Raw genomic sequence first — 25727 nt, 5'->3', positions numbered from 1 at the left:
CTTATAGCAACCCTTCATTTGTTTAAAAATAAACATGTATACATGATAAACATATATAATTTATTATCGAACAAACTTTTGTGTTCTCTCACCTATCGGTTATAAAAAAATACTTTGGCTAATACTATCATTAACTGCCGCCATGTTTTCATCATTTCTCACACTTTGAGTTTGAGAACAGGTATAATCTTATCTTTACGATAACACTCACAATGTTGACATGGCGCCATTAGTTTGTTTACATTGTATCAATTTGTTCATGCTTTCCCACTTTTTGCAGGTCATGCCAATATGCACCGTTTAGATGGTGAGGAAAAAGATTGGAATCCTTTGCTGTGTATTTGTCATTAATAACCTCTTAGCTACCTGCTGCCGTGCACGGTTATAGTAAAACACAATATGTCTGTTTAGGTCAATCGGATTGATCCAGGTATAGTACAATATCCATCCAAAGTTAATTATCCATTCACCACTGTCCTCAGTTTTGCTTGAGCAGATGGTATATTCAAGAGTTTGTTTACTGGTGTTTCAAAGAACAGAAGTACAGGACCGTTAAGATGGAAACAGTAAAACTCACAGAGATGCTGCACCCGCGCTGCATGCAGCCTTAATATTCAATATGTGCTAGAATGTTGTCAAAAGTTTAAACTTTCAAGCACAGGTCAATTTTATGGTTCGAAAATGATAGAATTATTACTTGACAATCATAATAGGGGTGGAGGCCTGCAAAAATAATAATTATATCTATATATATATTTATATAACTGTATTGATAATGCCACCGTTACTTTGATTGTAAGAGACATAGTATATATATATACTCTATATATTTCGCTGTTTGATGTGTGGTGTAGTTATTAATGTCAATGCCGTAAGAGCTCATGTTTGAATATGTATTATAATAATCTGTAACTGAATTTAAGACCATTTTACTGTTCATGTAATAGCTCTGTCAATGTGTGTCCCATGCTTTTATATAAGGTTAAAACTTTGCTACCAGCCATAACTGGTGTGGTTAGTTGCTGTATATTGTATGTAGGGGCATCACGTGTTGCAGTATAGCTTCCAGCCACTAGTGGCAGCACTGGCCGCAATACTGCTAAGGGAGCACTTAAGTCAGTAAGTGAGGAAAAAACAATCTGCCGCCATCTTTGATTTAACAACAGTTGTGTTTACATCATCATGAAAAACTCAACTCTTCACTTTCAGAGTAAATCATGTGGGTTTTAACTTTACACCTGCTTTACATCGTTTTTTCTTCTTCCTATAAATATCTTGGAAAACTGCTTACTCTCTGGTGAGTCAGTATTTTCTTATTCCTGTAACAAATATGTAACTAAGATGTGTTTAAATGCTAAGCTAAATCCCCTTCTTATCTCTGTTGTCTGTCTTCCTTGTAAGTAAGCCTGTTCAAAATGATCCAGTTAACTAAGTTTAACCCACATGAGTTTGATGTTTTTGATGTTTGTTCTGCCATGGTGGATGTGGATATGTATTACGTGTTTAATGCGACAGCAGAAGTGGACAATTCGATTAAGTGGACAAGAAGTATGAAATATCATGATAGAAGATGGCTAGTCCCAAAAAATGTTAATACCGATGGTCAGATACCAATCTTTGTGTTGAGTTTAAAAACTGAGAGGAACTGACTGACAGACAGAAATAAGAAAAACATAATACTGGTCACACCTGATTACTAGTCTCTCTGAAGTGAGATTTATGCTTTTTTAACAACGTATTCAAAGTTTGCAAGAGTTAAGGACAAAAAGTAGCTAACCAGTGAAAGTCACATACTGCTATAGTAAGTTAATTTCGCCTTATAACAATTCTGCTGTGGAAAGGCCTGAAATTCTAGGTCTGAGTCATAGTTCCCATATTTGTGCCCTGGTACAATAGTTTCAATTCAATTCAAACTACTTTATTAATCCCACTGGAGACAATTCATAAAGCAGAGATTCTCAATTTTGTTCTCAGCCAGGACCCTCTTCAAGATAGAAAATATTCTATGTTTGTCCCTTGGGATATTGGCCTATTTTCTTACCCTTCTTCTTAGTTATGTGAAAATATTTTCACCATGTCAACACAGAAAACACAAATATGATAATTTTAAAGGATGAATCTGGAAAGCTTCACAGACCCCCTGGCAGTGTGTCATGAACCTGTATTAGAAAACCACTGCTATGGAGGATTTTAATACTATATATTTTTTAAGCTAATAAGAAAAGAAAATCCTTAAGTAGTTCCATTTTGGGGAAATTTGGAGTGTTATAGCAGTAAGAAAAAATGAACTTGTCAGTTCTCTAGTGGACAGACTATGAAAAAAAACCAGCTCTAACCTGGCAGGTGCTTGTGTTGCACTTATCACTGTTTGTGCCTTATGCAGTGTGGTGAGCTAATATCAGAAGATTTGTTAGTCTACTGGATGTGCCTATTTGGAATATATTACAAAAAGTTAACAGAGAATGATTTGTATTGTCTGTGTGTGTGTGTGTGTGTGTGTCTGTGTGCGTTAGGGGGGTTTGCATGTATGGAGCACGAGGCAGACTGGATAGCCTGCTCTTTGATCCTCCACATAACAGAGGCACCTACAAAGGGTTCCATACAGCCTATAGCATTGTCCTGCTGAGGAGACTATAGCTCATAAAACCATTACCATGATCCCCCACACAATACATTTTACAGCACCTACTTAAGACCTCAGATCACTACTGTATACGGCTGTGCTGCATGCCAGTTTGCATTTTGTCACTCTGTGATCCCGTGAACTTCTAAGTACACAGCCTTGCCCAGATTATCTTGCATGTGGCCCCAGGGCAGGGATTTCCTATATGGGCCCCACCTCACTGTCATGGTCACACTGAGGTGCCCACCCCTCTAAAGCTGAACCTCAGGCTGTGGACCATATAGGAATGTCCAATGTATGTATGCACCTCATTAAGTCAGTTCTCTGGAACACTTTATGGTCATTCGGAGGCACAGAGTGAAGTGAAGTCAGTCACATATCATATCACATCATCCACTGTGGACATACGTGAGCGACCACCCGTGTCACTACAGTATATAACGGGAGTGGCTTCACTGTAGCACCAGTGTACCTTGCCTGGGTGATCCCGCCCCTAGTTGTGGAGAGAGCTGGTGCACGGCGGAGCTCTATCGCAGTTGACTGTTTGAGCAGCAGCATGCAGGGACTCCGCGGAGCGCTCACGTCCCAGCAGTGCACTTCACCACCGCCCAGGGACCATCTACTCAAGAGTCGGGGATAAAAGCGTTGGATGAGGCAGGCGGACCGGCGGCGGAAAGCCCGGAGTGACCTGAGGAATACAGCATTACTACAGGACTGCAGGCTGCCGCACTCCTCTCTGAACGTGGACAATCATGCATGTGCTCTTCTGGGGCTGGGGGTTCCTACTATTCCCTGATTTTTTGAATGTAGTCGCATCTACCGGGAGATTACTTTTGAATTCAAGTACAGGTAAAGTATGTCGCTCTGACAGCCTCCGCACCCCCACCCCCTCCTCATGAAGTTCATTTTCGAACAGACGCAGAATGAATGAGTTTTGAACTCAGCCAAGCACATGACTCGCAGCTTTCTAGATGCCTAAAGTTCCCTGACTATCATTTCCTTGCAACGCTGTGAACACTGCTTTACAGGGGGGAAGACAAAGATGACTAAATCCTAATGTTTTGACCAACACATCTGAACTAATGCTCTTTAAATGCTACTTCACTGCATTATTAACACCGTGATTCTGTGTTTATTCCCCAGCAAAAGAGGAGGTGGGCTCCTATGAGATTGTAACACCGCTGCGAGTGAATGAAGCCGGCGACAAGTTTCCAACCAGTGTGCACTTCAAGAGGAAAAGGCGAAGTCTGGACGAGAGCACCGGCAACAGCACGGATCACTGGGCCTCGCCAAATATCCACTACAGGATATCTGCTTTCGGACAGAACTATCACATCAACCTCACGCTGGACTCGGGATTTATTGCACCTTTCTACACTGTGACAATACTTGGAGTACCCCGAGGGGACAACATAACGGATTTAGCAACAGATGCGGAGGAGGAGGAGGAGGACACGGAGTTAAGGCACTGCTTCTATAAAGGACATGTCAATGCACAAGCAGAGCACGCCGCGGTCATCAGCTTGTGCTCCGGACTGGTGAGTTTTTACGCACGGTTAGAGCAGCCGTGCATGTGATGACTTTACGAGCGGGTGTTTTACTTTTCCACCGTGGGTTGTTAGGAGGCCATTACTGCTTAAACAGGGCTCGAAAAGCTGCCTCTCCATTGGCTTATTTTCTACTTCAACTTTCACAAACTTGTGCACCACCTGTTTTTTTGACTGATCGTGCAAAACACACACATTACTTCACCATTAAACATGCTTATCTACAGATTTGCATCTGTCATAGAATTAACAGGATAAATTCATAGTTTAGACATAATTAAGGCAAGCATATTTTAAAATAAAGAAGAAAAATACCAGAGATTAATAACTTGGTGAGGTTTAAATTTGTGTTATGATCCAGAGCCTACAAAGGACTACAACTCTCTTAATAGCTGTGCAGACTTGCGAGGATCCCATATCCATTGCCTACAGTCAAGTTTAATGAACAGTCTACATCTTGCTCCCATGCCTCTCTCTCACAGTCTGTTACGTCTTTACGTAGTGAGCACAGCGCAAGCACGGGTGGCACTGACGTCATCACGAGTTGGCTCCCTCTCCTCCCTGGGGTGAAGAAGCTTGAGTTTTGGAGCAGGAAAAGTGCACTCTGAGTTTGCACTCTGATGCAAACCACACTGAAGTGACGGCTACGAGAAAAGGGTCAATGTCTAACCAAATGAAAAATCTGATTAAAATGCTTTAAAGCCCTTGCTGCAGGGGAGCGGAGGTGACATTTACAGGCACATTTTCATCAAACAGGCAGTAATGCTGCTGGCCTCCATTACATTGTATTTCTGTACAACCTAAGACAATGTAACATTCACTTTCTTGTTGCAGGGACGGTTTCCTTTGCTCCCCAGTTAATTCACAGTCCTGGTCTTGAGTCTTGCTCAAGTGGATGTAAGCAGGCAGCTTCATCTTGTGCCCCCATGCTGAATAACAGACCACCCTGCTGCTGCAAATCTCTGTGCATGTAGCCAAACATGATATTTCTCTGATGATAAGACTAGTCATGCTGTAGTATCAAGGATTGTAAATATGACTTGTGTTACAGATAATTGTGCCAAACTTGTATCAGCCCCCCCAGAGCTGCCATAACGATTCTCCACAGCTGATGAGAAACAAGCCACATGTGCTTGGCTTGGCATTTACCTTATCTAGAACATCATAGACCTCCAAATCAGCCATTCACACTAAACAGGCCATGTAGAATACATGTAATAAGACTTTCAGCTTGCCAAGAACATGCAGTCTCATTGTTTTACATGATAGGCATCACAGTTCTCACTATTATCCTTTTCCTCCTGATTTGGTCCCATTCTTACATGCATGCAAATTAACCTTTTCACAAAAGCCCTCAGGTCCAAGCATTTCTCTTTTCTTTTCTCTAATGAGTCGTAAATGAGCCACATTCCACTGTTTACTTGCTGTAAATATTTTAAAGTAAAAAATACACACTCGTTGGTGTGGCATGGCGGCTCACTGATTTTTAAAAAAGATATTTGAGCTGTATGTTCCCCCTGGACCTGTCTGTATGGGCTTTGCAAGTTCTCTCTATGTTTGCTTATGTTGAGTCCTAAAAAATAATACGCATTTAGAGAAAATAGATGGATGGATGAATACTAAGTGCAGTGTGTTTTTTTTCTTCCTGCTATCCAGCTTGGCACTTTCAGGTCTCCAGAAGGGGAGTATTTTGTGGAGCCCCTACACAGCTATCAAGGAGAACACTATGAAGAGGAACACACAAAACCTCATATTGTTTACAAGAAGAGTGCACCCAAAAAAAAGACATCTGGGGAGAACTCAGCTTGTGACATTTCAGGTACGACGTGCTACATGATGGGTACGCATGCATGCAATTCACACAGAGAGTGTCAGTACAAATTTCAACACAAACTCACTCTAGAGTTTCTACTTTATTAGCTTGCAAACGAAAACACGCACGAGTACTTGATGTGCAGAAAGTGTTAGTTCACACCTCACCCAATAAGCTGACGTACATTTCTGCTCCAGTCAACACTCTTTCAACCTAACCAGCACAATGCTGCTTCTCAAATAGACCTTGCAGGGGCTAAATGTGCAAGACAGTGTATATATGTCATTGCATCATTTGTATGTGTAAGGGATTCAGTGTTTTCATGGACTACACGTGGATCGTGAGTGGAGAATTTATCTTTGTCTATATGTGCATGTGTTCGGCGACCTTTAAATTAGTTCCCACAGACGTAAGCAGGCGTAATCGTTGCATCACCCCGAAGTCTCCACTATCAGTTTCAACAGGAACACATTATGTAATAGTAGCTGAGCTTATTGAGCTATTAAAGTAATTGTACCGGGGCAATGTAGAATCAGTTAGAAGCCTATCTGGACAAATCAAACAAAACCTCTCCGTGTGTACACAAGACAACGAATAAAAAGAAGAGAGTGTCTGTGCAGAGCTGGAATATTTATTGTAACATAAGATTAGTAACAATTAATAAATCTTCTCAGGGATAATTGTAGTTGATTTAAATACCATAATGCACCATGCAACTTTTATACACTATTATATGGTAATACAATTGCCTTATGTAATTTGGACATTTTCCCCATGAGCAGAAATGTTTGAATGACAAACAGTTAGAGATTGGTGTGAAACCATCTTGGCTCAAATATCATATGGTAGCCTGCACCGGCCCGCTCCTACAACTGCCGCTCGGCAGTGAGGAAGCTTTCCAACTCTCACACAGGAAAAATGATTTGGAAGTTCACCCATGTATCATCCCATCTCAGTTTACTGGCTGAACTTCCTGTTGACTCTCGTACTTCCTCTGTGATAAGAAAGTCGGGTAGACCCACTGCCATAAACGTGCAGTGTAAATTGTACAATAGCAAAGTGATGCCAGCATGAAACTGTTAAATAATCAAAACTAAGAAAACAATGATGCATTGCTGGTGGTCCAGAGAGGGGGTTCTGCATGTGCTTAGAAATCAAGAAAAAGGAAAAAAATAAGACTGGCATTCAGAAGTTCTGTTGCCATGTTTTGATTAAAATCTGACTTAATTCCCTTCAGTTTTGAGAAGTTTCACTGCCCGGTTGTTGCACTGCCTTCTTTTGGTATGTGTGCTCCATTTTTTTATGGCTGGGTGCCAGGTTTACCTAGCCTGAACTCTTTGCCCCCTTCTCTCTTCCCTCTTCTGTAAGAGGGGAGAGAGAATAAAAAGGGACTCCAAGCCTTGTTCATTTGTCAACCCACTCGTTCAGCAACAATAAACAAAGGAGAGAAAGAGGCATACATATATTAACAATACCCACTTCCAGAAAGCCAACTCACCTCATGCATCTCCACATTTGAAGGCATAACCCACAACTTTAGTTTTATTGTAAACACACCCTCATGACAAACATTGATTTATATCATGTCTATTTTTCTGAGTGAATGTATTTCCCCCTCAGCCCTGCATCTTTGTATATTTACACATGCCCTCACTCCCTCTGGCTCCTCTCTCCAGGACACAAACACAGACAAAAGAGGCACAAGCTGAAGCGAAGGCCAGCGGCTGAGGTGAACACTGTGTCCGAAGAATCCCCAGTGGTCAGCGCCGGTATATTCGGTGACGTGGAGTCGTTGAGTTCCAGCCTGGTCGGCGATGCTTTACTCAGATCAGAGAGCGGTGGCAGTGCCAGCGCTAGACCATCAAATGATAGCAGCGGTGACTCAGGACCTCACAGGAGATCAAAACGCTTCCTCTCCTACCCGCGCTTTGTTGAAGTCATGCTGGTGGCTGACAGCAAAATGGTGGAGCAGCATGGCAGCAACCTGCAGCACTACATACTCACATTAATGTCCATAGTAAGTCCTGCTCTCTTGAATGGGTTAATTGCTGCTAACAGAGACTGTTTGGCTGGTGTAGGTGGTTGGCTGGGAGATTAAATTGTGCTTCCAAGTGTGTGTGTGTTCCTGCACATGAACAGAGAGTACCTGTCTATGTGACACATTGGTGCACTAAATGTACGTACCTGTCCTGCTTTGCTGTTAGTGTTGGGAGTAAGTTCAGCGGCCTGTGGAGGAGGGCCAATGGAGGGAAAGGGCAGCCTAGGGCAGCCTAGGGCAGGGGTAAACATCACTTTCAAACGACCAGGGGGAAGAGAGGGCAGCTCGAGGGAGAGTCTGTCTGACAGCTTGATGAATGTTAAAAAATAAGCTCAGGTATGTCACATAGACAGCATACTCGCGGCCACTTCAAATACCAGCTTCTGCAGGCGTCTGGGGCTGGCTGAGATGACCTATATTCTCTTCTTGGCAAAGGCTGGCCTCTCCACAGGGGCTTAGGCCATTATCAACTTGATCCTCCAATCAACCAAATTCCCCGGCTTTTGCTTTTATACTGTGGCAAGGATGTCCATGAAAGAGTCAGACAAAACGTACATTGTCCCATTTCAGCTAAGTTAACATCATGACAATAATATTAAATAATATAATTATGTCTTTTTTTTAAAGTGATTTCATTAAGAGGTTTGAGGTTGTGTTGTTTTCCTACTTCCAGGTGTCTTCCATCTACAAGGACCCCAGCATTGGCAACCTGATTAACATTGTGATTGTAAAATTAGTCATAATAAACAATGAGCCGGTAAGAATACAACCTTTGCTTTAATCTCCATACTTACATACTTATCAGTTGAATGGCACCTGTTAATACTTTTGTTTGTGTGTTTCTCAGGAGGGTCCAGTCATTTCATTTAATGCACAGACCACTTTAAAGAACTTCTGCATTTGGCAGCAGATTCAGAACAGTCTGGATGATAGCCACCATTCCCATCACGACACCGCCATCCTCATCACCAGGTGCAGGAACAATATCAAGATGTTTTTTCCTGAACGCTGTTATCATAGTATATGTTTAAAACAGGTTTTCAGGTCTTGTTTAATCTATCTGGTGCACCCATTAACACTTTGACATATAAATTCTGATAGTTGTATCAAGGGGTCAGGTCACCAGATGTCTGATGAGGGAAACTACAGTTTAAAAATTAACCTAAATGGGGAGAATACCCTGAAGGTTGGTGATGTGTTCTTTTGTAAAGTGCCATTGAACATGACCATCACATCATTATCCTTCTCTTTCGCCTCAGGCAGGACATCTGCAGAGCAAGGGATAAGTGTGACACCTTAGGTAAGTGGATTTCTCTTTAAGCAATAACCAAAACCTGATCTATACTTAATGTATTGATGACAATATATGATCCTGATGAAAAATTATGCTGGTGTGAATGAGTAAAACTCATTCTGATCCTGTGTTTTCTTAGGACTTGCTGAGTTGGGCACAGTGTGTGATCCATACAGGAGCTGCAGCATCAGCGAGGACAACGGACTGAGCACTGCGTTCACCATTGCCCATGAACTTGGCCATGTGTAAGTACAGCATGTCTCCACTCACTATTTACCTCAAGTACTGTTATCACCCCTCCCAAGTGAAAGTTTTGGCTGCAGTGAGACATGCGTAGAGCTTTCTAAGAATCCACAAATGCCTCACCAGCCGATGGAGATCAGAGAAGCTTGCACACACAACTTACGTACATTCCTTCCTCTTTTCTCAATCATTTCTGATGCTTTTGTTTGTATTTGATCACATCTCTCACTAAGATGCCTAGCCTGCCTTTCATTTTGAGAGGGAAAGACAAAAGAGTCTATAATTCAGAACATAAGTAAAACCTGTGATTGCTGGCCACTGACCTTCAGCATAAACTGCATTATACAAAGCCGTGAGTCCAACCAGAGCTGAGGGGTTTAGCCTGCGATAGTGGTGACTGTTACAGGCTTTAACGGTCCTCATCATGTCTAACAAATGCTCTTTTTAACCACTAAACAAAAAGTAGGCCTCTTGAAATCCATGTTTATCCACATCGAGTGATGACATAATGCTTGGCGACTGCTTATTCCCAGAGCCCAGTGTTATGTGGTACCTGTCAGGTGGGGAGCTGAGCGGTCAAAGGGAGGGCTGTGGGCAGTGTGGTGCTGTACCTGTGCACCACCAGCCGGGATCATATTTGTTCACCCTGCAGAGGCTGAATGCTCCCCTTATTCTCACTGTGTTCAGATTTTTAAGTATTTTCCTCTGCTTTATCTATTGTGCAATGTTTTTATAATTTAATATTGTGGAAATATGAATTTTCGGGGGCAAAAGCCAATACTGATATTAGTGATGGAAATTATTCCAAAGATGTTGTTATCGAACCCTTATAACAAAGAAATGTAGCTGAGGTTTGATATTTTACAGTTTATACATTAACTAAATAAAAACAAAACATAAATACTTTAATTAAGAAAACACAAATGCACTTCTTTTCTACATTGTTTATTCATTAAAATAAAAGTTTTCATATCGGTGTGTAATGGAAAACAGAAAGGCTGATACGTCTTTAATAGGCACATTTTTATCACTGAAATACCAATGTTAAATTTCTCTCAGCAAAACTGTGGTTTTACTGACTTGTGCATTTGTACTGTGTAAGACACAACCAGCAGAATTACTTTGAAGAAAAGTAAAGAAATACATCTATTCAACCCTCCAAGCTTCTCTGTTAAAGGTTCAGTGTCTAGAATTTAGTGACATCTAGTGGTGAAGTTGCATGTTGCAGCTGAATACCCCTCACCTCACCCTCCACTTCCAAACATGAACGAGAACCTGTGGTAGCTTCAGTTGTCATCAAAACTCAAATGGTGTTTAGATTGTCCAGTGTGGACTACTGTAAAAACATGGCGGCCTCCGTAGAGAGGACCTGCTCCCGATGTAAATATAAAGTATTTAAATGTAAAGACCTAATTTTAGGGTAAAAAAAACTCGGACAATTTAGATGAAACACACATTTGAAAACATCACTAGGATTATTTTATATTTATTTCTGCCAATAGATCCCTTTCACCTAAATCTTACACACTGAACCTTTAATGTAATATTTTGTATAAATATCTGAGCTTTTTTTTTCTGTTTCCCCCTCCAGGTTCAACATGCCTCATGACGACAGTAACAAGTGCAAGGAGGACGGAGTTAAGATTCAGCAACACGTGATGGCTCCCACGCTGAACTACAACACAAACCCTTGGATGTGGTCCAAGTGTAGCAGGAAGTACATCACAGAGTTCCTCGAGTATGTCACACTCTTTTCCTCAGTATTGTTCCAAACTTGCATGGGCAGTAGATCATGTAGATAAAGGTTTTCTTCTGTAATGGAGAAATCAATTAATAACATATTCTGGATCAAGTAAACATGACCTTATACGCTCCGGCCAAATATACTCTTAAAGATGCTGTATTTAGAAACTATTGTAGAAATAGTGTTTTTGCAGAAACACACAGACATTCACACAGAGTGTGTACTGTATGCAGTATTTCCCCTTTTAGGAGCAATTGTCAGAAACACAAATAAACTCAGTAATAATTTCTCGGGGCGGTCGCAGCCTCTTGTCTCCTCTCTTCTAAAGACTCCTCAATCCATTGAGAAAAACCAGAGAACAACTTCTGAAGGAAAAACTATCTGGCAACGATTCAACATCACTTTTTATTTACCTACTACTCCTGTAATGTGCACCAATCAGCCCCAGCAGTAAAACCAGTCGCCAGTTTTATTGTTGTGCTTGATGGTTGTAGTGGACTGAATATAAACAGAAACCTGTCAGGACACAGTGTACAGTACGGGTTCTAGATATGTACAGGAAAATGACCTCTCCAGCTCTACTGAGTGTTCTTTCTGTCTGTGTCTCTTGTTTTTCTCTTTTTTCTTTAAGTCATTTTATTTTTATTTCTTAATAGCACAGGATATGGCGAATGCTTGCTTGACGAGCCCGTTTCTAGGCCGTACAGTCTCCCCCAGCAGCTGCCTGGGCGGATATACAATGTCAATAAACAGTGCGAATTGATATTTGGGCCGGGGACGCAGGTGTGCCCTTATATGGTAAGTGGAGCCAGTGTCCTGAAGCTAAACTGTCATGTTGCACATGTGGGTCTGGGAGGGAAGCCTGTTGTGTTATGATCATGTGCTGCAGACGTCTTAAGTTCAATGTGAAGCCTTTAAAGTCAATCGCTGTGTTTAACAACATTCTAATAGATCTTTCTGAGATGCAAACAAACAAGAGTAAATGAATATGTAAGACAAGACATTATAAATTCTGTTCAAGAAAGCTGGAATCAAGCTGGAATCATTACATCAAACCACCGAGCTATTGTATATTTATCTTGAATTTTAAAGGGATTGTGCAGAAATATCTCCATATTACATTTGACACCTGGCACTGGGAAATAGTTTTCTTGGCACATGAATCCACCCAGAGTGAAAGGTCACGCAGTCGACTGGCTTAGAGACATTTGGCAAAAAGCTGATACAGTAAATTCAGTCTATGGTATCACCTTCTGGCATAGTGTTCGATACTGAGGGATACACTGGATCTCTGCCAATTTGAGTCCATATATTAACAGAGTTGTCTACACTGTGCTTATTAAACATTACATTTATGTGCATGCGTGTGTGTGTGTGTGTTTAATAGACTCAGTGTCGGAGGTTGTGGTGCACCAGTCCAGAGGGTGCCCAGCAGGGATGCAGGACCCAACACATGCCGTGGGCAGATGGCACAGATTGCTCCCCCGGAAAGGTAAATGTCATGTGGAACTAAAGACAGATGATTAGACATAGTTTTTTTTTTTTAACTATGATTAATTTTAAATCTTCCAAATGCAAGACAGAAGGGATGGAATTGTGTTTTATTTGAGAAAAAGTTTGGGATGAATGTCCAAAGGGAACAAAGTTGTGAAATGTTTTATCACTCCACGGGAAAGCCACATTTTATCCATTACACTATGGTGTCATACTCATATGGTTCTGTAATGTGAGCTGACTATCCTCACTACAGTTACCTTTTTTGATCTCTCAGCTTGTGTAGTGACTCATGATCATAAAATTGTTCACAGGCGTTTTGATACAAAGAAATGACAAAATGACAAAAGAACTGTTTTCCAAACATTTGCCACTGACACATTTAAAGTTGAGAAATTGCACTTAACTGACATGTTTGTAGGTGGCGTTATGTTGTACATGATAGTCGCTTTCGAGGTGACAGCCTTAGTGTAGCTTTTAATTAGAATTTTCTCACAAACCCCTTGTTTCCTGCCACTAAGACTGTGAGCACTTGAAAGCAATAAAGATACACACACATGTTGAAGCCTTTTCGTGTTTACAACAAACCCTCGTCCCATGCTAAGCCTGAGTGCACCACACGAAAAACACTTAATCTGGGGTCTGTTTGTTTAACAATGTAAGATTATCCTCCTGTTATGAGCTGAGATTTATTTATTGACGTTTTCCTGTCCTCTGTCCAGCCAGACACAGCCATGAAACGTCTTATTCGGTTACTCTTTTTTCCATTTGCCTCACTTTATAATTTCTCCCAGATTAGCTTCAAAGAACGGGAGATCAGATAGAAGTGTTGCCAGTTTTATGGATAAGATTTCATGCGTTCACTCTGTCTGTTCTGTGCCTTTTTTTTTTCATTTTCTGTCTTCTTTTTTTCTTTCACCTACCTCCATCTCTCCCTCTGCTCCCATTCTTGCTCTCGTCATTCTTCTATCGTCACTCTTTTTTCCTTAACTCTCTCATTACAGCACTGCAAGCATGGCCTGTGTATAGCCAAAGAGCACGATGCCACACCTGTGGACGGGGCATGGGGAGTTTGGAGCCCTTTCGGTACCTGTTCACGGACATGCGGCGGGGGCATCAAGATCGCTGTGCGCGAATGCAACCGACCTTTGTGAGCAGTCCCTCTCTTTGTAGTTATGCATGCCTAGTAGACCTTGTCTCTATTTTAGCTGCCAAAGTCAGTGTTCCATAGATCAAGCTACCTTGAGGAAATTCTTTCCATAGCTCGTGTTCATCAAGACAGGCAGATATATCAGGCTGTCTCCTACCAATTTGAGCCAAGCTAGCTGGTCGGCATGTGTGTTAAGGCTAATTTATTCTTCTTTTACATACCAAAAGAGTTGAGTTTCTGACAACAACAAACACGGCATTAGTGGAGGTTGTTATAATGTACAAAAGCAGATGTTTGTCCTTGTGCCCGGGCAAAGTAAGATCATATAGATGCCTGCAGTGTCTTATCAACTCCCTAAGTCTCTCCTCAATAAGTTCTACTATTGTTGAAGACTTGTCCTTGTGCGTATGGTTGTCTCACTTGAACTATTGACTACACTGCCCCCTGAAAAATTCCACTGGTACTGCTGTTTCTGTTGTTTCTTCCGTAATAGTATGCTTTCAGAGTACATGCAAAAGTACGGACAAAATGAAAGCAGAGAACGGACAGAAGGCTTTGTCCTTTTATGTATACTTAACCATTATTGAGCATGAGTGAGCCTTTACATGTAACTTGGTGACATAGACACTTAAACGGAAAAAAGCCAGGAATGCAAAAAGGCATTTTGTGGGAGAGACGGACTCCTGCTGCTGCAGAGTTTGGCCTCTGTAACTCAGTGAACTTTTTAGATGTACAAAGAAGCTACAGGACACAAAAAAGGAAAGGGAAAACCCAAAAAGCATTATAAAGTGTGCTTTAAGACATTTACTAAAGCCACTAAACTTCTTTGATTTCACTCCCAGGCCCAGGAATGGAGGAATGTATTGTGTTGGTCGCCGGATGAAGTTTCGTTCCTGTAACTCTGAGCCCTGCTCAAAGCAGAAGAAGGACTTCAGGGAGGAGCAATGTGCTGCCTTTGACGGCAGGCACTTCAACATCAACGGTCTACCTCCAAACGTTCGCTGGGTGCCCAAGTACAGCGGAAGTGGGTCACCAGCAAAGCCTCCCTTTTCCAATGATCAGTAGATATAAAATGAGCTATGCATTGATATCTGTTGGTACTAAGTATTTGTCTCTGTCTTTTTCATCCTCTTTCAGTCTTGATGAAGGACAGGTGTAAGCTGTTCTGCAGGGTGGCAGGCAGCACGGCCTACTATCAGCTCAGGGACCGGGTCATTGATGGCACGCCGTGTGGACCTGATACCAACGACATCTGTGTCCAGGGCCTGTGCAGGGTGAGCTCCCTAAGACTTTTTAACTTCACAATATTCGACTGCATGGTTCAAATTCATATGTACAGCTACTTTTGGTATCACAAATATAGTTTCTGTTGAGGACCACTCCTGCATGTTGACTCAAAGAGTGGATATAAATATCTCTGCATCCTTAGAGCAAATATTTTCAATAAGCAGTTCAATCCTTTGCCAAACCAGAATGTGTTTACGTCCCTTACCCCTTGTGACAGAAAGGTTTTTAGTTTGAAAGCTTGATTACTAACATATCGTGCATCATCATCAGTATGCTTCTTGAACCAAGCAGTGGGCTGCTCTTTGTTCACTCTGAACCACACACAGTGCTTTGGTTAGATTGTGGTTCAGAACGTTTCCCCTCTGGTCTTGGCATTTACATTAGGATCTGTGCTGTTGCACTCAAGCTAAGCTCTTCATCCTTGATAGAAAATAAAAAATGTCTCTTGCTTCAGCCAATTACAAGCAGAAACAGCTTATACCATTTCTATTGTGTGTGCTTTTTTATTTATTTATATATCTTTTTAAAGGGAAATTTATTTCAGATGGGTGTAACTCAATAAGTTATTTTGCAATTATTTCAAGGGTCAGTGGGTTTGACTCTGGCTTAATAATCAGTTTTTCATCAAGAAATTAATAAGTTGATGCCAAATGGAAGACGTTTTATGTGACATGTTAATGTTGCAGCAATTAACTTTTCCCTTGCAACTGGAGCATCAATGTTTTTGAAGATCAGTCCGACATCTTTGTTTTTGGAGCCTACATATCATTTTAGCTGTATGTTTAAAAATCTTCTCACTATTATTCTCTTTCTTTCTTTTCAAACTTGTCTTCCACTTCCACCTCCCTTTTACCTCTTTACTGAGCAGCAAGCAGGCTGTGACCATGTATTGAACTCTAAAGCCAGGAGGGACAAATGTGGCGTGTGTGGAGGTGACAACTCATCCTGCAAAACTGTGGCAGGCACCTTCAACATTGTCCACTATGGTGAGCCACAGTCCCTCCCTTTGTTATAGCAAGTCCCATTGCTTCAACACATAATTTATCTGTGCTTAGTCGTCAGAATAAACACTGGCAGTGGAGCTCTCTTGTTAGCAAGACACAGAGCTCGGTATATTAATGATTTAAACAAACTACTTACCCCATTTGCAGGCTATAATGAAGTAGTGCGAATACCCAGCGGTGCTACAAATATAGATGTGCGTCAACACAGCTACTCAGGGAAACCAGATGATGACAACTACCTCGGTAAGATGTCATAAATGTATTTTTAAAGAAATAACTATTTCTGCTTTTGAGCTGCATGTTTGATCTCTGCCTGTCTGTCTTTGTGGATGACAGTGTTCAGATTTTTGTGTAACGTCATGTACTGCAGAGGAGTTAGCCTTTAGTGTTGATACACCCAAGTTAGGCCTGTCGATACCATTCCTGCCAGGTCAGTACGTTTATAAGCTTTAATGTGTCTGTATACAGTAGGTGTGTGTCTGTATATGTCTGTTTCTGTATCATACAGTTTACTTGTCTGTCATTCTGGATATAACTGATTTGTCAGCTATTCGTATACATGCCTTGTTGCCACGAACGTGCTAATACTTGAGCTCAGACAGCCCTCTGGGTACCATTCCATTAAGGTCAACATGTGTGTCTAAATGTCTTGTTATTGTTATTATCTTGCATTCTCTGTGCCTGTTTGTTCGCCTGTATGTTTAATTATATGTCACTTCTGAATATGACCTTTCAGTTGTCATCATTTATTCTGTGTGTATTTATTTGTGGATGGAAACAGTCATTAGGGGCCCAAAGTGGGGACAATCTTGCCGGAATGAGGGTCGATTTCCACAACATATTAGTGTAATGTGTGAAATGGCGAGGAAAGTTAAGGCAGGAAATTAGCTCCATAATCACATTAGGGTGAATGAGTGCAGCAGACTGGCTATTAAACAGAACAGGATGCCCCTGGATGGGACTTCTCCAGGAACAGAGGATTATTTGACCCCAATAAGGCTTGACTGGTGCCTTCTGCACGTGCCTCATGAACATTTTAGCCACAGTGATGCTGAGCTGCCCTGTCACATGCCAAAGAAAGCTCCATCAAGGAGATTTTGTTTTCATTTGTTTGTTTGCTAGTTAGTCTTGGACAGATTACTACGAAACTTGGGGAATGGATGTGATCTGGATTTTTCACTGTCTTTAACATAACACTAGTTAGTGTCAACAGTTGTTGTTACAATACTTTTCATATTTTCTTTTTTTTTGTAGATTTGTACCAATTAGGCAACACTAGTTTAACTTACACTACATACGGCTCATTGTGATCCTCTGTGTCAGTGGGACCAACCACAGTAAATGACGGTTTCTCTCTGACTCCTTGCAGCCATATCAACTAGCCGTGGAGAGTTCCTGCTAAATGGAGAGTTTGTGGTCAGCATGTTCAAAAGGGAAATTAAAGTGGGAAATGCCGTCATCGAGTACAGTGGCTCTGACCATGTCATTGAGAGGATCAACTGCACTGACCGTATCGAAGAGGAGATCATTGTCCAGGTAAACTGTCACGATGGCTTAGCATTCCAGATTGGAAAATGCAAAGCGAGATGAGTTTAGAGGCCTTAGCAGCAGTGAAACTTCAAGTGTGAGACCTCTGCAGGCTTTACTTTTACTCTTGAAGATGTGGACAGTCTGTTGCCCATAAATACCCATAAACTGACTGTATTATAAAACATACCACATTGTCTGAATTTTTCCGTAGGTGCTGTCTGTGGGGAACCTGTACAACCCAGATGTCAGGTACTCCTTCAACATCCCTATAGAGGACAAACCTCAGCAATTCTTCTGGGATGCTTATGGGCCCTGGCAGGAGTGCAGCCGCCTGTGCCAAGGTGAGGGGGAGGCACAAGGGGTTGGCAGGGTGAGGTGATGGGCGTAGCCAATGATAAATGAAGTGGTGAGTGCAGGGATGAGGAGATATGTGAACCGCTGTGCCAGAGGCATAGGGGAGAGCAGATTGTCTGGCTAAACTTGACAAGCCCATGCTAGACCTATAGGTTTGGAACAAGTGATTAAAGCTCAACTTCATAGTACGCTGTGGCAGGTGGCCGTCTTTGGCATGATTGTGGATATGTCGGGGTGTGTGGGTGTGCAGAGGCGGATTGCAGGTAAACTCGAAAACCCGCTATGTGTTATGAGTCAAGCACTTTGTTTGAGAATCTCTTCATCCGCCTTTTGACACTGCCCTGCGTGAACAACCTACAGTAAATTCCAAAGAGAAACCAACAAGTTCACACAGCAGGATAAACAGCAAACTATGTAATTCCCTCAGCACTTTTGATTCTCTGATTTATATGGCTTTTCTGCCAGCCTGGGACACACTAAGCTCTCACAGTACTGAGCTGCAAAACTTGGTAACATGAGGTGCCGATAGCGAATCTCTTTCTTGGGGCCACATGATGTTTAAATCTCTCTCTACCCTACTGTACAGAAGTTGCATTGTGATTTAGTGCAGGCTTGTCAACACGAGAGCCAAGGTGAAGCACACATACCCGTAGCTTCTGGTATTCTCAGTGATGCTGTAATGATCTACATTTTGCTTGAGCAAGCTGTTGCCTCAGATAACTACTTGCAGGATCTTGCAGAAGCTTGAGTAAGGCAGTGGAAGGTAGCAGAGTTTTATTTAATGATTACATTATGAAACCACAGATGCAACGTTCGTCATAGATTTCTATGTACTCCCTGTAAGTTTCTTACCAAAGACCAACTTATAATGGAAAATAAGTCAGTTCTTTTTATTTAAAAACCTGAATATGCAACATAAAACAAAAACAAACCACCAAAAGAAAAATATATATATACATGAAAATATTGCTGTGGATTCAGTATTTCTGCTTAGAGACTTTGACTTTTTAAATTTACTAACTGTCCAAACTATCTATCATTGTGTCTCATAGGAGAGCGGAAGAGGAAGATTCTCTGTAGCAGAGAGTCAGACAGGGTGGTGGTGTCTGACCAGAGGTGTCACGGTACAGCCAGACCTGCCGTCATCACTGAGCCCTGCAATACTGAATGTGAACTCAGGTTTGTAATCAACCTTCACTGCTCATATGAACCAGTCAATGAGTCTTTCTTCACTTGGGGATTTAAAAAAATGTATCCTATCACCTTTGACACAGGTGGCACGTGGCCCGTAAGAGTGAGTGCACAGCTCAGTGCGGTCTTGGATATCGTACCCTGGAAATATACTGTGCCAAAATTAGCCGTACAGATGGCAAGACCCAGAAAGTTGATGACCGCTACTGTAGTGGTCAGCGCAAACCTGATGACAAGGAAGCTTGCCACGGCGACTGTAACCCGGGTGGCTGGGAGTACTCGCCTTGGTCAGAGGTAAGATTGTTGGGGATTTGCGTTGATCATGGGTTGTGTGTATGCTTATACTTGCTGACGTTGAAACGTGTGCCGCAGTGCTCCAAGAGCTGTGGTGGGGGCACCCGCCGTCGAGGGGCAGTGTGTCGAAAGGCAGCTGAGGCCGGTGGTGATGAGAGCAAATGCAGTCAAAGGGACAAGCTGACCGTCCAGTCCTGCAATGAATTCCTCTGTCCACAATGGAAGACTGGTGACTGGTCTGAGGTCAGTACGGTTCTTGTTGAGGAAGTCTGATAACTGCTGCTCATGTATAGTTATTCCAATAAAGGGACCGGATAGGTTCAGCACATACACAATGTTTACATTAAATGTTCCTATATATTAAATTGTAGTTTGATAAATCTTGTGCCTACATATTAATCTGCGAGTTATCTTCCTCACACTGGTGTTTACGTAGCTGGTTTAACTTTGTATAAAGATAAACAGACCCTAGTGTAAATACTGTAGTTTTAAGCCAGCAATGATCTGAGTCAAATGTAAAATCCCAGTGTTGATTGAGCATGTCTCAGCTTTGGGAGAGTTGTTCCCCTCCTTCCAGTACAGTGAGTGTTAGGAAATTGGTGATTGCAGGGTAAGATTGTGCAAACTGTTGCACAGATTACACACTGTAGAGCAAGGAGCTTTGGGCTGCATTCCAGAAATGTTTCACATCTCCCATGTGGTGCAGCTAAATACCGATACCTATACTTTACTGTATGCATTCTGTGAGCAATATACTCCAAAAACACTCCCTGTTTTGGGCTGATAACAACTGGTGATCATGTCATATACTGTTTACTCATTTTGAAACCTGAAACATTTATCCATCAGTGCCTTGTTACATGCGGGAAAGGCTACAAGCACCGTCAGACGTGGTGTCAGTTTGGCGAGGACCGTCTTGACGATCGCTTTTGTGGCTTGTCTAAACCTGAGTCAGTGCAGACATGCCAGCAGCAGGAGTGCGCATCTTGGCAGGTCGGACCCTGGGGACAGGTGAGTCACCTTGTTGTAAACAGCAGACACTAGTGTGCCCTTTGTGCAACGCTGTCCAGTAAGGGAATTTGTGGGGTTAGTGCTGATGCAGTGGTACAGCTGGTGGATGGATGATATTAAGCCAAGCTGCTTCTTTTTGTTTGAGAACAAACGGGAAAATTTTAATATTCAAAAGCTATGGGTTTTAAGGGTAGTCGTGCTCTTGTACAAAGCTTTGTATAGGTTAATGCATACATGCATATGTCTGTGTGTGTGTGCATGCTTAGCCTCAGTTGTGTGTGCGCACAGAGAACCGAACACCCAAAAATGTGAGACCCCCCCCCCACACACACACACGCACACACGCACACACACACACACCCATCAGAGGATATGCGCATGTTAAGGTATATTTGAAGTTGTTTAATGAAGCGTGTTCAAATGGTAGTTGAAGTCGCCGCCACACAAGTTTGACCCTGTTTCACTGGAGGCAATGAGGCAGAAGAGAACGCAGGGTAGTACCCTCTGACTCGCCTACAACGGAAAGAGGACAATGTGATGTATATGAGCTACGGTTCCTCGTGAAGTTAACTTTTGATACATTTTTTTTGTATCTGCCTGAAACTAAAGAATGTTTGTCAGGGAAGTGGAGGAGTAAAATTACCCTTTCTTTACTCGCCTACCCTGGTGTGCAATTTTTTATTTGTTTGTGTTTGGCGGTTGCTTTGTTGTTTTCTTCTTTTCTTGCATTCTTTTTGTCTTTTTCTCAATGTTTCCCCACCGCTCCTTTTTTTTCCCTCTTTAAACCCAGTGCACTACCTCGTGTGGGCCAGGCTACCAAATGAGAGCGGTGAAGTGTGTGGTCGGCTCTTATGGTGCTGTCATGGACGACACTGAATGTAACGCTGCCACCCGACCCACCGACACCCAGGTAAGGAGGGCGTTCTCTCCCTTCTTTGCATCCTTTCTCTCTCTCTCTAACATGTTTGTTTTACTTCTCTCAGCTTCCCACAGTCTCTTAATCTCCACATCGCAGCAACAGTTGTTCCAAGGTCGAGTGACAAACTGATTCATACTGTGAGGAGAGAAGATAGCATCCGTATTAACGCACACTGCAATCGAAACAGACACAGATAAGCACACACACGTCATGACCACCTGGACTCAATAAAGCTACGCTGTCTGATGTAGTCTGGTGGAGAGAGAAACAGAGGGGAAGGTTGTACCGGCCTCACCATCCTCATGAAGAGAGATACAACTGAAGACCTCTCAGCTCAAACGCTGCAGGACGACCTTACAGAGTTATTCTTCAAAATACGTTTTATGTAAGATGCACTTAAAGTTTGGCAGAAGTCATGTGTGTCTTAAGAGTATTTAGTCTTAGTTTGAATCTTGTCCATACCCTCATTTCAAAACACCCTTTAGCTGGGACAGCTGTTCTTGGACACTCAACTACAAACCAAAATAAATCATAGTTAAGATAAATATCACAAGTTACATTTATTGGATGAAAAATTACTAATGTACAGAGCAGGTTAGTTGAAAAGTCATTCTACAGTTTTAAATATTTGGCACTGTCTCCTCCTCCATGCAGACTGAAAAATGTGATGTTCATGTGTGTAATATGTGCATCTGTTGACTGTTCTCACAAACACATAGACAGAAAAACCAAAGGAGCCTATTTTGAGCTGAATGATAGTTTTGTTTGATCAGCGTTGGGCGTAGACCCCTTTTAGAGGGCTGAGCATGCAGACCCAGGATGAGGCCCCCCTCTAGTCGAAGCGGCTCTTAATTCCGGTCCCTGGGCCGACAGAACCAGTGACCCTGAAGCAGTCGCCCCACCTTGTTGTGATTCTAACCAGCCAGCCATGAAGTGGGCCAACAGGCCGCCTGTCCCACTGCAGACAGCCACCAGGCAAGGCTCAGAAAACGAGGGAGAGATAGACGGATGGAAGTCCTTCTGAGCACAAGGAGTAGAGAGGTGGAGGCTTTGCTCAATACTTTCCTCACATAGTTTGAAGAAAGGCTGGGCACTTCTGAACACTGCTGGAGCCTATAGTATTTGTACAGCTACAACATTAAAGCTCTAGCACGCACCCTTACACACAAGGTCACAGAATCATCAGAGAATCTGTCATATATTAGCAGATCAATTAGAATTGACATTTAAAATGTGACCGACTTGAAGTGTGTGTAGAGCTACTTTGCACACCACCACAATGCCTATTTGTTGCTATTAGGTGGCCGAGTGAGGAATGTGGAGCCTGCTCAGATCCTGTGTGACCTGATTAAGGCCCTCATTCCTAGAGACTGGGGGTCAGAGGGCACCAGAGGGCATGAGGAGAAAAAGAGGAAAGGGCGGAAGGTGAGGGACAAGGGGGTGGATTAGGGGTGGAGTTTGCAACCACGCCAGCATGGGCATTGGAGCCCTGAATACCACTCCACTGTGACCTGTTATGACAGGGATCAGGGCTTTATGCTGAGTGGCTTACTGCCACAATCCATAGTTTGAACTGACGGGGCGGACCCTGTTAATGTTGTTTTGGTAAGGTGGGGGGAAAATGTTGATGGGAAACACAACTGCTCTCTAATGTAGAGCTGAAGGAATATAGTTTAAGTTGTTAATGACTGTCCCATGTCAGAGGAGCTATCTCTGATATTCATGGTATTTTGTGGCCAGGGACAGATGTTGTTACAGTATATTCACTTTGTTAATCGCTGCATAAACGGGTGTATGTGTCCTTCCTTCCACAGGACTGTGAACTGGCTCAGTGTCCCAGCAGCCACCCTGTTCCCCCAGGGACCAAAGTCCCCTCCCACCAGCCCCACAAAACCCAGTGGCGGTTTGGTTCCTGGACTCAGGTTGGTTGTCCTGTCATATCCTCAGTTTGCACAGTTTGTTGGTTTCCAGCCTCTTAACCTTTCTCGTCTGCACACCAGTGTACTGCCAGCTGCGGCAAAGGTACACGGATGCGCTATGTGAGCTGCCGGGACAACCAGGGCGGTGTGGCAGAGGAGTCGGCTTGCGCCCACTTACCAAAACCCCCTGCCAGAGAAGTGTGCTCAGCAGTGGCTTGCGGACAGTGGAAAGTGCTGGAATGGACAGTGGTAAGAAAACCACCTGTTATAATCACTTATTCACTTATATCTGACCCAGTTAACGTACGTTATCTCAACATGACGATCTGTATGAGCTCACCCAATGTGGTAGAGAACAATAAGTGAACATTAGGAGAGGAGTTTTCCTGTTGAATCGAGCACTTCCCCTCAGATCTGCATCTTATTATACTGACAGACAGCCCTGTTGATTAACTTAAATTGTGTCATCAATACTGCCATCCAGATGTTTTTCCTCCTGCAAGTTGTATTTCAGTATACGTTACATCATTTTTCACCTACACTGACAATAGTGTGTGCACATGCTATTGTACACGTTTGCAGGGAAGCTGCAGCTGGAAGGCAAATGTGTGCAGAGGTTTGGAGGTGGGTTGGAATGAGGCTAGAGAAGCAGTATGTGTCTTTCTATGGATGTGAAGACAAAGTTTTGTTCAATGTCTCAGTATTGTGAGGATGTTTAGATTGGTCCACACAACTTTATTTGGCTGCTTGAAGGTTGAGAACTGGTTTTAGGGTTAGGGTGTTAAGGAGCAACAACATGTGAGTGTCCTCACAACTTTAGAAAGACCACTGTGTGTGTGCATGTGTGTTTGTGTGTGTGAGTGAGAGATAGAGAGTTAGAGTGAGGCACTCTGGAGCTGGGAGATGCAAGGGGCTGTAGAGAGGGGCTCCGGTCTTGTTTACAGATGTTTCTCATCACAGTCCTAGTGATACAGTACAGCTAGACTGCAGGTCTGGTCACCACACACACACACACACACACACACACACACACACACACACACACACACACACACACACACACACACACACACACACACACACACAATTGCACATGCACATACACACCCACACGTATACAAAGCCAAAGACACTCATTGACCCCTAAAAGGAAATGGTTCATCCCAAGGCTAAAAAAGATTTGAGCGGCCTATCCCAGCTACAAACACACACACACACACACACATACACACACACACACACACTCGACTTACTAACCAAGAGCAACATAGCTTTATCTAGCAGTGACAGAACACTCCAATATGACAGACTTTTGTTATTGTTGTCAGGGATGGTACAGACGACAGTACGTTATCCAACACCTTTACTTGGTGCCACATCATATACACCAGCTTTATGTATAAAACCATCTAACTGTATCTATGATCATTTGAAATCCACAACATTTTGACAGCACACTGTAAACCACTGGACAGTATAATAGATCCCCTTATACAAGCTAGAGAGTGGACTGTGCTAAAGAGGAGCTGAGGGAGACACCATTAAGATTTGTGTAAGATCTGTCCTGTGTTACTTAGGAAAAGGAAAGATTATTTTCCTGGGTCCTGTAAGAGGAAACTGCTTTTTCAGGCAGTTCCGAAGTCATGGCAATGTCCTGCATGTCCTCTTTAAATGGAATGAGATCTGTGTCCACATCCTCAACGCTAAGTCATATTTGCTTTCAGTTGGTCTTGGACCTTCGTTAGAATGTGCCTCCTCATTGTTTTGGTGGGTAAGTGGCATCAAATTCCATCTAAATATAATTATCATTGTTCTGCTGGTCGTCTCTGTTTCTGGCCTCCAGCAAACTGTGGGGTGGTTTTTCAACCTAGAAACAAACAGCTGTGGTCAACACCTCCACATCTGAGACAATAGGAAACACTAAATTGGGAATGAGTTTCTTTTCTTTCCCTTGTATATACTGATTTTCTAGTCTTATTGACCACTCGAAGCCCTTGACATTACATTCACTCGGCCACACACCATTTATTCACTGATGGCACAGTCAGGGGCAATTTTGGGCTGCAGTATCTTGCATGTGTACAGGACTTGCAGGACTTTGAGTATGTGGTGAAAAATAAGGAATTGAGAAATAAAGGGATAGAGTAAGAAAATATGCATGTTTCAAGGCTTAACATTGATTTTTTTCCCACCGAAGAGCACATGAGCTCACGTCCCCTGAATGAAAGATACAGAGACATTTACAAGCTAAATTACTTAGTTTGAATAGAAA

The 25727-nt window shown here is 42.6% G+C and overlaps 1 protein-coding gene across 1 annotated transcript in view; it reads left to right on the top strand.

Moving 5' to 3' along the window:
• Window positions 1-3114: 3114 nt before the first annotated feature.
• Window positions 3115-25727, top strand: part of LOC118104578 (A disintegrin and metalloproteinase with thrombospondin motifs 9) — a 47361-nt gene continuing 24748 nt past the window's right edge. Inside the window, exons 1-25 of the mRNA XM_035151576.2 lie at window positions 3115-3472; window positions 3767-4161; window positions 5827-5989; window positions 7660-8000; window positions 8695-8778; window positions 8869-8993; window positions 9281-9321; window positions 9455-9560; window positions 11150-11296; window positions 11959-12100; window positions 12690-12794; window positions 13801-13946; window positions 14789-14970; window positions 15084-15220; window positions 16102-16219; window positions 16385-16480; window positions 17607-17773; window positions 17979-18108; window positions 19174-19300; window positions 19396-19606; window positions 19685-19849; window positions 20456-20617; window positions 21408-21527; window positions 23351-23458; window positions 23537-23704. Of these exons, the coding sequence (XP_035007467.1) occupies window positions 3376-3472; window positions 3767-4161; window positions 5827-5989; window positions 7660-8000; window positions 8695-8778; window positions 8869-8993; window positions 9281-9321; window positions 9455-9560; window positions 11150-11296; window positions 11959-12100; window positions 12690-12794; window positions 13801-13946; window positions 14789-14970; window positions 15084-15220; window positions 16102-16219; window positions 16385-16480; window positions 17607-17773; window positions 17979-18108; window positions 19174-19300; window positions 19396-19606; window positions 19685-19849; window positions 20456-20617; window positions 21408-21527; window positions 23351-23458; window positions 23537-23704 (3783 nt within the window). The 5' untranslated portion in view covers window positions 3115-3375. The remainder of the gene's footprint in view (window positions 3473-3766; window positions 4162-5826; window positions 5990-7659; window positions 8001-8694; window positions 8779-8868; window positions 8994-9280; window positions 9322-9454; window positions 9561-11149; window positions 11297-11958; window positions 12101-12689; window positions 12795-13800; window positions 13947-14788; window positions 14971-15083; window positions 15221-16101; window positions 16220-16384; window positions 16481-17606; window positions 17774-17978; window positions 18109-19173; window positions 19301-19395; window positions 19607-19684; window positions 19850-20455; window positions 20618-21407; window positions 21528-23350; window positions 23459-23536; window positions 23705-25727) is intronic.

The sequence above is a fragment of the Hippoglossus stenolepis genome, chromosome 3, assembly GCF_022539355.2.
Source record: "Hippoglossus stenolepis isolate QCI-W04-F060 chromosome 3, HSTE1.2, whole genome shotgun sequence".
Classification (NCBI taxonomy): Eukaryota; Metazoa; Chordata; class Actinopteri; order Pleuronectiformes; family Pleuronectidae; genus Hippoglossus; species Hippoglossus stenolepis.
Note: the sequence above shows the minus strand (reverse complement) of the source record. Positions and strands in the feature narration are given on the sequence as shown.